Genomic DNA, 12,821 nt, shown 5'->3' with positions numbered 1-12,821 from the left:
ATTTGTTTTTTTAATTCCCGGTTCACTAGACACTGAAAAACTCCCCTATTTTACAATTTTGTGCTCTTTCTGGAATACCCTAAGGCACTACAAGATAGCACAAAAGCCCTGTCTGAAGAGAAAAGTAGCACAATTGTACTCTATGTTGAAGTGATAGGCGGCACGGTGGCCGACTGGTTAGAGCGTCAGCCTCACAGTTCTGAGGTGCGGGGTTCAATCCCCGTCCCCGCCTGTGTGGAGTTTGCATGTTCTCCCCGTGCCTGCGTGGGTTTTCTCCGGGCACTCCGGTTTCCTCCCACATCCCAAAAACATGCATGAATTGGAGACTCTAAATTGCCCGTAGGCATGACTGTGAGTGCGAATGGTTGTTTGTTCCTATGTGCCCTGCGATTGGCTGGCAACCAGTTCAGGGTGTACCCCGCCTCCTGCCCGATGACAGCTGGGATAGGCTCCAGCACGCCCGCGACCCTAGTGAGGAGAAGTGGCTCAGAAAATGGATGGATGGATGGATGTTGAAGTGATACATCTCGATTGAGAAACAAGCTTTGTATTTTGAGGTGTTTTCCATATGGTTGGTATGGAGAGTCTTTGCAGCATGGACATGTGCACGCACTTAGGGTAATGTTGAAAGATGAGTTTGAGTAATTTGTGGTATGTCCCTAAACTATTAATATAGGCAATTTGAAACATCACCCAGCCCAGCTGAACTTGTCATTCATTGTCTGAGAAACTTGGTGCGTAGTGCTTAATATGTAAATTAGCCCCATTGTTACGTAACAGAAGTGCAGAGACTGGACACTTTATATTGCTTAATGACCAGAGGTGGGTAGGAACGCACTACATTTACTCCGTTACATTTACTCAAGTAACATTTTGGATAAGTTGTACTTGTCAGAGTAGTTTTAATGAAGCATACTTTAAACTTTTACTCAAGTATTTGTTAAGAAGAAACGGTACTTTTACTCCGGTACAATCATCTACATGCCGCTCGCTACTTTCAATTAGCAATAATTGCGTGCACCATCTAATTTTAGACTTTCGTTTTCGACTTCCGCGTAGGGCGCAGTTGCTCCAAGCCACCGTGATTACCACAATGAAGTTTGATTCTAGTTCACCAATCAAACAACACAAGAAAGTCACATGTGCACACACAACGTCTTCTACTGGGCTTGGCGGGCCAAAGTGGATATTTCAGCCCACTTCTAACTTGAGAAAATACCTTGCGATAAGTTGCAAAGGTTTCGCTGTTGTTTTGGCTGTGCATATGGCAACATTCGCCCTATTTTATAGAAATGTCTTGGCATGTTTTCTCTCTCTCTCTCTCTCTCTCTCTCTCTCTCGCTCTCTCTCTCTCTCTCTCTCTCTCTCTGGCTCTCTCCGTCTCTCTCTCCTGCACAATTTATCAATAAGTCTTGTCAGCAACCAGCTTCCTCATTCAGTCATTTTATTGGATAAAGCAAATACTGTTTCTGTAAAGCCCTGTACATGTATTGATGGTTTGGAGTACATGAAAATTGAAATGGGGGTAGGTGTGTGGAATCAAGTTGAACATGAGTTTGAATGTGATCAGTATCTTAATCTGAACACAGCCGCATGCCAGTTATAAGAGGGAGTGCATCCTTGTGCAACCAGATTTATTTGTACTTATTTTATTTAAACTTTAGTTAATCAGGTCAAAGACCAGTTAAAACAGAACATCTCTTTTGTAATGGCGACCCGGCCATGAAGGCAGCAAGTTAAACATCAAGTCCAAGTCAATGAAGTTGATTTCAGTTGTTTATTTTCACCTCCCCTCGCAAAAAGATACAAAAATAAATCAGTTGAGTCGAGGTCACATTAATGGATTATCTTGGTCAAAATTCTTTTACAACACAAAAACCTGCTATTTGAACAGTTTAGTTTTTATATCCACTGCAACCTTGTTCCTGTTTTTATAATCTGCCCGATGAGCCTCGAGTATTGTGCTGTTTAACAAATAGAAACAATATAGAATAAGACCATTTCTTGGAGCTGAATTTGCCTTAATTTGTTATTTTACAAAAATTGCATTTTATAAAGATTTTGTTTATTATGTTTTAGATTAAGTGATGCCCTCAGAAAATGGATGGATTAAGTGATATTGTTCAGCAATATCTAAATTTGCATATTCACTTCTGATTTATAAAATAAATCAGAAGTCACTCACTAGTTACTCAGTACTGGAGTAATTTTTCACTGAGTACTTTCTTACTCTTACTCAAGCAATTATTTGGAGGACTACTTTTTACTTTTACTTGAGTCATATTACTCTAGTATAACAGTATACGCTTACTTGAGTACAATATTTGGCTACTCTACCCACCTCTGTTCATGACTCTATGCATCATTGCTTTTTCATTTGTTGTATCAGTATCACTGCACTACATATTTAACATATTTGGTCAATAAAAATGATTCTGATTCTTATTCTGCAATAGGCAGAGTTACGTGGTCCTTTAATTTCACACTTGATTGGTGGGCAGGCACTCTAGAGAACCAACTACATACAGTATTTGCATACACACCATAAAAAAGGATAATGTCCATAATATGTCCACTTTAATGCCTGTTTTATTATTTCATCTCGGTGCATTTTTAAACATTTCCATACCATATATGCCATGTTTGGAGAGATCAATTGTACAAAAACCATTGCCATAAAGGACACAGTTTGTCTATTGATCACATGAATAACACTTGAATATGTGTCTGAGTTGTGTATACTGTCAATTAATGATGCACAGCATTTACATTTTAAATAGAGGTTTGAGGCTTGCAGGTTATGATTGGTTTCTAGTCAGATGAATAACTTAATTTGTGATCATGCAGAGGAGGGAATCAGCTTTCATTTTGAAACCAAAAAAGCAATTTTGAGTGTGTGTAGCCTTGAACAGAATGACTGGGATGGAACAATTGAAAACAATAACAATAAGTAAATGGATGTTTTCATTCATGTTCCTGTTTAGTTGTTTCCTGCTTCCTGCCTTGGCCATGATTTGACTAAGCATGTCGTCATCCCTAATAGACGTGTGTGGCTATTGTGATTAGGAAAGTGGAACTGTGACTAATAAAGGCGTCATGTATGAGGTAATATATTGGAGGGGGATTTCAAAGATAAAATCCCCTGTACAGTATTTGCTGCAGTGTAACTATAAACTTAACTTGCTTCTTTTTGGGGTGAGATACTGTTGGATTTATTACACAAAACACAAATGATTTATATTATATGGTAATGTAAGGTTTGTCTTGTTGTATTAACGTACTGCATGCATGAGTGGTGCTTTTGTGTGTGTTTGAATGTTTAAATAATGATTTGTGCACAAGCAAACCATTTTTTTTTTGTGGATAAGCCAATGATGACTAATTTAATCAAAATGTGTTTCAATACATAATATGACATACAATATAACCAAAAAAATTCAAACAAATGTTTGGTGCACAGTTGACACCCTAAAATAAAGCGTCTTTTTGGGTAGGAATCCATCAGTAATCTATTAGCATTCATCTTGCTATGTGCAGTATTTGTACAAACTACATTATTGCACATTCACATTATTAAATAAAATACAATTGATTTTAATTGCGCACACCCTAAAATTAAGCATACTTTTGGTTTGAAATCTATCAGCATTCATGTAGCACTATACAGTACTTGTATATTGTAAACTATATATGTATATATATTATATATATTGTATATAATATTGTCTTAACAGAAAAATTGAGTGCCCACAGTAGATTGCGTAGATGCGCTCATCTTCACCAAAACGAGGGTGCCTGTTTTATGACCGATTTTGGATATACTTCTTCAATTCAACAGCGCTGATGTCACAGGTCATGAGCAATTCTTTAGTAAAGCCAAATATGATGGTCAGCTGTTATGTGTGAGTGATGTGACGTGGGCTTTTCATAAACTCCTCCTCCCAGCTTCTGCATTTTTAAATGGGAGGTGACACAGGGGAGATCAGCACTCAAGCACACACCAAGAAACAAGACACGTGGAAGAAAAAACGGCTTCAGAAAAACAACCTTAATCAGGATTCTTGACTCCTTATTGCAACAGAAAGGTATGCATCTCCTATCAAATTTCCCAGTTTATTACATAGATAAAAAAATCTTTTCTGACAATGTTTAAAGGTGTATTATTTTGTGTTATGAAAGAGTGAAGCGAAAGTATCAATCATGTATTTTCATTTATGTTAATAAATAATATTTTCGTATTACAAGCCCACGCTGATACTGTAATAAATGAACACATACAATTGACACAAATGTGTCTATTGCAGATTGACGCACATTGTCACCATATCGTCTTTCCTGATAATCATAAACGTGTCTGTCCTCTTATGTCCCTGCAGATAATTTCCCTATAAGGGCATTCAGTGTTGATGTTCTATTCCCTTTTTTTTCTAGCTCATCTCCAGACCAAAATATCACAAAAGCAGAAGTAAAGATGAACTTGTTAGTCATCCTGTGTGTCATTGCAGTTTTCAGTATTGAAGTTGTAAGTAGATTTCAAATGCAAGACATTTCATTCATGGCAATTAAAAAAAATAAATAAATAAAAAAAAACAATTAAAAAGTGAATTATCCATCTTTTTCAGGCATTTTCAAAGAGGTGGCTTAAAAAGAAGCGGTCACCAAGCCATACACACACAGGTGAGCTCACTGTTCTTCACTTGTGTGTATTTTTTTTATGTCGAATTATTCATAATTATTAACTCTTTTCAAAGATGATGCTTCAGAGGAGTGTCGGTCAGGGGATGGGAGCAGTTACAGGGGAATTGTTTCCAAAACAGCGAATGGGCGCCAATGTCTTAACTGGAATAGGTTCACAAACCCCTGGGGGGCCTCATTTGGAACCGGGGGTCATAGATACTGCAGGTAGGCATGAATTCACCATGCTGGTATAATACCTAACTATACCAGGCCTTAGCTTCTACACTATCAATGTACAATGAAACCTTGAATTTTGAGCAGAATGTAAATTCCCATATAAAAACAATGGAAAATTGATGAATTTGTTCCAGGTCCATACGATCGCCATCGTAAAACTTTTATTAACTGTACAGGAAATGCTTTAAGTAACATTAAAACATTTTAACTGGCATAAAAGTAAGTAAATATAAAACAAACTTTAACACCTTTTAATATTAAGGCAAAAGAAACACATAACAATTGCATAATGCAAAAGTGATGATCTTCTGTTCCCCTTATTGAGGCTGCTCAGAGTTAATCTGTTTTGGCTTGCTGAACTGAGCTCTAGTGAGGTATACTGCGGTCTGTATTGTGTATTTTCCATTGTGCATATCACCATTCGTGATGGCCTTTCAACTAATGGAATAAGCTCAGGAAAAAGCCAAAGAAAAAGAAAAACAGGTCCTAAATTAATCCTTTGAGGCTTGGTGAGCTGAGGTCTCGCCTAATGTGATTTGAACTCTGTTTTGTAAGCCTTTTGAGGGACATTTTTCTCAAATTCCAAATTATGCAACCTCAGAGGTATTTCTTATGTTTGAGGCTATCATTAGTTTAAAGTTACAGTGTAATCTCGATTTACAAGTGACCCAACTTGCAAATATTTACGACCTGTTGCTCTGCCGATTTCTTTTGTCTCAAGTTGTTGAGTTATAATTTACTCACTGTTTATTTCCCCTCCCAGTTAAAGTTTACTGTAAAACTAAACAAAGCAAAGAATTACACGTGTATTTAACCAAACCACATTAACCTTGTGTTATGAAAGTCCTCTAGCTTAATTTTAACACACAATGCAAAACGCCCTAGACGGGCCAACAAAAATAGCATTGATCTCGCGGTAATTATACATCTTTAAACAACATATTTAATCACAAGCGATAGCAAGACATGCAGAGAGAGCATACAGCAATACTCACAGGAGTATATTCTTTGTACTCTGCAAAAAACACTAATATTATTCCAGCTTAGTTGTGACAGTCTTTTTCTGTGTTTCATCATCAATTCATGTGTAGTATGTCTGAACGTATTATACTTCCCACTAGTGGTCATGGTGCACACACCAGACTGAGCAGCACAAAACCCATGGAATTATCATGCTGCACACTGCTCAGTCATTTACATTCTATTTAATTATGTTATTACTGTTACAGTTTTTATAACGTACAACACTGTAGAGTGCTATTAAAAAAATGTTGTTGGTGTTTTTTGGGGCGTTGCAACGGATTCATGGCTTTTCCATTCATTTCAATGGGGAAAGATATAAAATACAATACAGATATGAATGACTGTTTTGAGTTACGAGTGTAGGCCAGACTGAATTAAACTCATCAGTCATAGCACCACTATAATGTTTCACTTCTAGGAATCCTGACCAAAGCTTGAGGCCGTGGTGTCGTGTCAAAAGAGGAAAGAGAGTCGTGAGAGAATTCTGCAACATTCCCAAATGTAAGCAATTGAAATAGGGAAACTTCTCACATTGATTTGGACTTTCTAATCTTGCCCGTTGCCCTCCAGGCTCCCCAACTGTAAAGCTTCCCGTTGCTGTGGATACAGGTAATCGAGTTGTCCTGCTACTTTGTCACAATAAAATCCCCCGATGACGCACTGACGATTCCCTTCCTTTCCGTCCTTGCAGAACTAACATGTGGTGAGAAGTCTGAACGGAGGATGCACAAAATTGCGGGCGGTTCATACGTAACAGCGCGGTCACAGCCGTGGGTCGCCGCCATTTTTTATCAGCGCTACAAGTTCCTTTGCGGTGGCTCGCTCATTGCGCCGTGCTGGGTGCTCACAGCTGCACATTGCTTTTCTAATGGGTGCGGCCAAACACACACCAATGCTACTTGTTATCATTTCCTCTGCTGCAATCCTTATTTGATAAAGGCACTGTGACTCATGTTTAACAGTGTGTGTGTGTCTATGTTGGGTGCAGTGAACGGACCAACCTCCAGCGTATGTCTGTGTTCCTGGGCAAGAGTGCCATCAATGAAACGGATGACGTCAACGAGCAGAAGTTCACAGTGGAAAAAATGATCCTCCACCAAGCATACAATGAGACCAACTACAACAATGACATTGGTGAGCACAAGCAAGGCTTTGCATAAAAAAGATGACTGTGTGTACTCTATGTAGACCCTAAGTGTTTTTTTTTTTGTGTGTCTTTTTAGCTCTGTTGAAGATTAAAAGCCGCAATGGCGGATGTGCCGTGAGATCGGAAACTGCTCGCACGGTTTGTCTTCCTCCACCTCACACTCAACTTCCTGCTGGTTCCCAGTGCATCATCGCAGGATTTGGCAAGGAGAAATACGGTACATACAACTCGATGCCCAACAAACACTCTATGACAAAAGCATTGGGATGTCCTGGTAGTTTTTTCCCCCCACTCAATGGTAAAACAATATGCAGTTGATATTGTACCTTCTAGCTATTACAGCAATAAAGTTGTTTTAAGCTTTTGTCAGTGGGCAAAAAGGCGTGCCCCAAAATCAAACTCCACAAAGCACATAGAGTTTATCGCGGTGGATATGCTCCAGGTATCCACTGTAAGAGAGACCATCCATCTAGCCATTCTCTATACCGTTTATCCTCATTAGGGTCACGGATGAGCTGGAGCATATCCCAGCTGACTTTGGGTGAGAGGTGGGTACACCCTGGACTTCAGGAGACATACTGTGTAGAGACAAACAACTATACAAACTCATATTCACACGCACAGGGGAGAACATCCAAACTGCACACAGGAAGGCCAGACCCACAGAACTGTGAAGCAGACTTGCTAACCACTAGAACACCGTGCCGCTCGAGAGACCATCTAAAAACATTTTTTTAACAGTTTTACCCCTTCCACATGGGTCAAACACATACATTTGTTAAAACATACGTTTTTAACACATTGTAAACGTATTTGAACAAAAACCATTTGCAATCCATCCATACATCCATTTTCTGAGCCGGTTATCCTCACAAGGGTCGCGGGAGTGCTGGAGCCTATCCCAACTATCTTCGGGCAGGAGGCGGGGTACACCCTGAACTGGTTGCCAGCCAATCGCAGGGTACATACAAACAAACAACCATCCGCACTCACAGTCACACCTACAGGCAATTTAGAGTCTCCAATTAATGCATGTTTTTGGGATGTGGGAGGAAACCGGAGTGCCCGGAGAAAACCACGCAGGCACGGGGAGAACATGCAAAATCCACACAGGCGGGGACAGGTCCTCAGAACTGTGAGGCAGACGCTCTAACCAGTCATCCACCGTGCTGGCCCATTTGCAATCATAAAATATATTTAAAATACTGTACAATATTGATAAGTTGTGTGAATACACCTAGATGGCAGTAATGCCTCAGGCCCGCCGCAAACCAAGTGTCACGGCCGAACTGATCTGTAGCACAGTGTGCGGGTGTCGGACACTAGTTTTCATGTGTAGCCGACTGTCAGTCACTAAATTTGCAGTGATTCAATATTTAAATCTCAGGTGAATAGCGTAGCAACGTCGACATGCATTTTGACTTTTTACTGCAATTTAATCAAAATATATGTTTTTGATTCAAGACAGTATTTACATTAACGTAAAACACTGCTAAACCCATCCAAAAAATGCAGATTTCTGCAATATAGCAGGGACTTCTGCGACAGACGAGTAAATTTGTTCCACAAAGAATCTGCGATATAGTGGGGCTGCAGTGGGGGGAACACTATACAGAACAGTCTTGTCAAACGATTCTAACAGAAGTGTTGTCTGCAGCGTCGTTCCAGTACTCTCAGTACTTGAAGGAGGCCCATGTGAATCTTCTCTCCCAGTCTCACTGTAAAAAATATCCCATGTATGCGAATCTGCTCACTGACAACATGTTCTGTGCTGCGGGACCCAACTGGAGCATGGATGCCTGCAAGGTGAGCAAACAAGTCCATTCCAAGAACTTAGAGTACAATTTACAACCTAAGTTTCGCTGTATGATCCAAAGGAACTATCGAGGAAACAACCTTGTTCAAAAAAAAAAAAAAAAAAAAAAAAAAAGGTAGTTGCCTGTTCATGTGACATTTGTCTGGAGAAAAGATGATCTGAAACTTCTATGGTATTTACCCACTTCGTGTGATTGAGCTTATTAATGTGCACATCTTGAACCAGTAAAAACCCTAACTTAACATTTCTAATCCCGTGAATTACAAATAATGCTGTTTTGCACCAGAAATAATGTTTTCATATTGTGTATATATTTTGTAACGTATTCTGCAAAATGAATAAAGACGAGACTGTGGACAGAAACTAAATTACATGGTTTACGGCATCGTCAGACATGACAGTGGTACCTCCAAAGTTGAACACAATCCGTTTTGTGACGCCAGTTGACGTCCAAGTTCTTCTAATTTCAAAATAATATTTCCCAAATGCAAAGGGAATTCATTTGTTCCAGACTCAAACTGTTACCATGGTAAAACGTTTATTAATGTTTAGTCATGAATTAAGTTAATGAAAATGCATATATTATAAACGGTAATACAAATGAACCACTGAACAATTAGAGAAAATGAAGCAAAGTAACCGCCAGGTGATGACACGAAGAGGGAACTGGAAACAGTTTATTAGTGGGCATCTCACATCATTTTCATGTTAGTCATTAACTATTATGCTTTCAGCTACATGCTATTTACTTTGGCATCTGCTTAATAAAAGTAATTTGTGCATGCAATTGATTTTTAATGAGTTGTACAGTATTATATTATATTATATTATATTATATTATATTATATTATATTATCCATCCATTTTCTGAGATTATATTATATTATATTATATTATATTATATTATATTATATTATATTATATTATATTATATTATATTATAGTTCATGTTTACTTTCACCAGATCCTTTACATAGTCACAGTAAGTTCAATTTCGTGTTCTACGCTATGGTCGCACTGAGGACATCTTTGGCTACACTTAAAAACCTTTACTGCTTTCAATTCACCTTGGGATGGTCGCCAGCTACCCCTAGAGGGCGTAGGAGTTGTGTCTGACAATGGAGCTGTAAATATGCAAGGGGATGTAGCTCAGTGGTAGAGAACATGCTTTGCATGTATGAGGCCCTGGGTTCCATCTCCATCTTATTACTCCTTAATCCTAAAGGTATGAATGTCTATGAGTACGTATCCGTACATTTTCTATATAGCTTGTTCGCTGGAGGCTCACAGGTGAGCTGGACTCTATCCTTGGTCATCTGTGTCCGGAGGTGGGCACTGGGCACACGCTTCCAGTCAATTGCAGGGCACGTAGACAGACAAACACTCACATTCATACACACCTATGGACAATTTAGAGTCTTCAATTAACCTCATGCAGTTGTTTGGAATGTGGGACGAAGCCGAAGTACAGGAGAAAAGAACTTGCAAACTCCACACAGGAGGGCCTTAGCCGAGACTCAAACCTAAGCAAACCACTGGCCCACTAAGCGGCCATGTTTATAGTATACTGTATATATGCGCTGTACTGTATATAAATTCAAATTGTATAATCAAATGTCATCTTTTTAAAAGTGGAATGTTGCATTGGAATGGACATGGTCATGGATATGGTTTCTGACATTGTGCAATTGTCTTCTCCTCACAGGGCGATTCTGGTGGTCCACTAGTGTGTGAAACGTCCGGTCGGCTATTTCAGTTCGGGATTGTGAGCTGGGGCATTGGCTGCGCTAATGAGAACAATCCTGGTGTTTACACTCAGCTCACCAAATACAACAAATGGATTGCAGAGAAAACAGAACTACCGCAGTATACAAAAGGAGTCATGTACCCCCCAAAATAAAGGTGGGGGACAGAGTCCCCTTGTGTTAGAATTGATTTCCCAAAGAAACATTCGGCAGCAGAGTTGAAGGCTCTGCGTGCACGCTGGTTTGTGCATTTTGCCATGTTGTTTTCACTATGCATAAAGTGGCAGTTGATGGGCATTTACTGCACATGGATAGAGGGAATCCTTTGAGGATTTTCTATCATGTTCTTATTTTTTTGCGTATTTATTGTAAACAGCTTGATATACTCTTCATTTTGTTTATTTTATATATATATTTAACAAATGTTTTATTTAAGCATTTTCTGCTAAGCATATTCTCGAGAAGGGTTGCCATTCAATATTTTTAATACATTGAAATGTAAATACTTTACTACTACTTTTTTCGTACTGGTGGAATGTGCCAACCAATGAGCTTCTTGCAAAAAAGAAAATACAATACTGTACCACACCGTGAAGTAAAATTCACAAAGACCACTGGGTGGCGCTATTATTGGAGGAAGCAAATAAAATCCTGACCTGCTTTACAAAAAGTATTCCAGCAAGTCATTTTTGAAGGTTGAAGTGCTTTAGTACTTTTGTTAGTTCTGAACACACTTTCAGCGGAAGTGATATGCATACTGTATGGATTTGATGAAAGCAAACAATTGCTATATTTGCTGTCACTTGATTTCAAACTGTTAGTCAATTATTCATCTTACCTATAAAATATTCCATTATACATACATATAGTAAATAACAGACGGTGGTGCATTTGATTATAGCATGTCTGCCTCACAGTTCAAAAGTATGGGGGTCAAATCTCAGATCTGGCTTTCCTGTGTGGAGTTGGCATTTTCTGCCAATTGCCTGCAAGGGTTTTCTTTGAGTTCATTTGAAAAACATGCATGTTAGGTTAATTGACGACTGTAAATTGAGGATGTGAGTGTGAATGTTTTGTCTGTGTGCCCTGCAATTGGCTGACAACCAGTTCAGTGTGTACCCTGCCTTTAGTCCAAAGTTAGCTGGGATAGGCTCCAGCTCACCTTTGAACCGATGAGGACATGCTGTATACAAAATGGATGGATGGATATACAGTAAGTTAAACCAAAGTCTTGCAAAGGTGTTTTAAGCTAAGATAATACCTTGTGTGATCTTCAGTAGGTCTTTTAGCCAAATAAATATGTAAGCAATGTTTGAATAATCAAGCCCTGTAAACATAAATATGCCTTGTATCCAGTATAGCAGGAGGATTTTATAGATATATATTTGGGCCTCTTGTTATTATTTTTTTTTAACTTCAAAACATCTCCAGGCAACTGCTGACAAAGGCCTTATTTATAACGAATACCAAGCCAAGATAGTTTCCAACAGGACTGCTGGGGCCAATCACAACTCTAGCTTGTCCCTCCTACACACACCTCAACTACTCACGCAAATCTGTTTACTTTATTACTGTGCCTCAAGCCATACATGGTTTTGATATGCAGTAAGAGTACGAGTCTCACTCCCATGAAAGGACACTTCCAAGGAAAAGGTTGGGATGGATCAGGGTCAAAGACTGGTTGCCTCGCAGCTGGAAGCTTTCAGGTTCGATCCCCCGCTTCCCACCCAAGTTGCTCCTGATGCTGCTGCATCAGAGTGGGGATGAGATGGTTATTTCCCTTACATGGAAGTTTACAGCGGATACAAATATTGAGATACAGTATCACATTATTCTTATATAAATAAGAAAAAAAAAAACTGAGACCACAATAAATAATTTCAAAGCTTTTCAATTGTACAAATCAACTGAAATAGAAACTAATCATAATGGAAAGACGTACTGTACTTAAAGCTCTACAACATATAGATTATTACCGTGATTCTCAAAGAGGGGTACTAATAGTGTTTTTTTATGACTACTTCAGCCCACTACACTACTGTATTTTAATGTTGGTCATGATGGTTATACTTGGAGAGCTGCGTTTTTTAGGGGTTACTTGTGTAAAAAGGTTAAGAACCACTGACTTATTATGAAGGGGAAAAAAACCTGAAAAACCTGTACAATTACTACTACA

The 12,821-nt window shown here is 38.9% G+C and overlaps 1 protein-coding gene across 1 annotated transcript; it reads left to right on the top strand.

Annotated features, from left to right (window-relative positions):
- Nucleotides 1-3,967: 3,967 nt before the first annotated feature.
- On the top strand, nt 3,968-11,309 carry LOC133486173 (tissue-type plasminogen activator-like). Its single transcript, XM_061790949.1, has 11 exons — nt 3,968-4,085; nt 4,432-4,522; nt 4,623-4,677; nt 4,752-4,902; nt 6,356-6,438; nt 6,508-6,546; nt 6,629-6,809; nt 6,926-7,071; nt 7,161-7,301; nt 8,742-8,890; nt 10,606-11,309. The coding sequence occupies exons 2-11, from the start codon at nt 4,472-4,474 to the stop codon at nt 10,798-10,800; spliced, it is 1,191 nt and encodes a 396-aa protein (XP_061646933.1). The 5' UTR covers nt 3,968-4,085; nt 4,432-4,471; the 3' UTR covers nt 10,801-11,309.
- Nucleotides 11,310-12,821: the final 1,512 nt, after the last annotated feature.

The sequence above is a fragment of the Phyllopteryx taeniolatus genome, chromosome 11, assembly GCF_024500385.1.
Source record: "Phyllopteryx taeniolatus isolate TA_2022b chromosome 11, UOR_Ptae_1.2, whole genome shotgun sequence".
NCBI lineage: Eukaryota > Metazoa > Chordata > Actinopteri > Syngnathiformes > Syngnathidae > Phyllopteryx > Phyllopteryx taeniolatus.
This window is presented reverse-complemented; position numbering and strand designations above follow the sequence as displayed.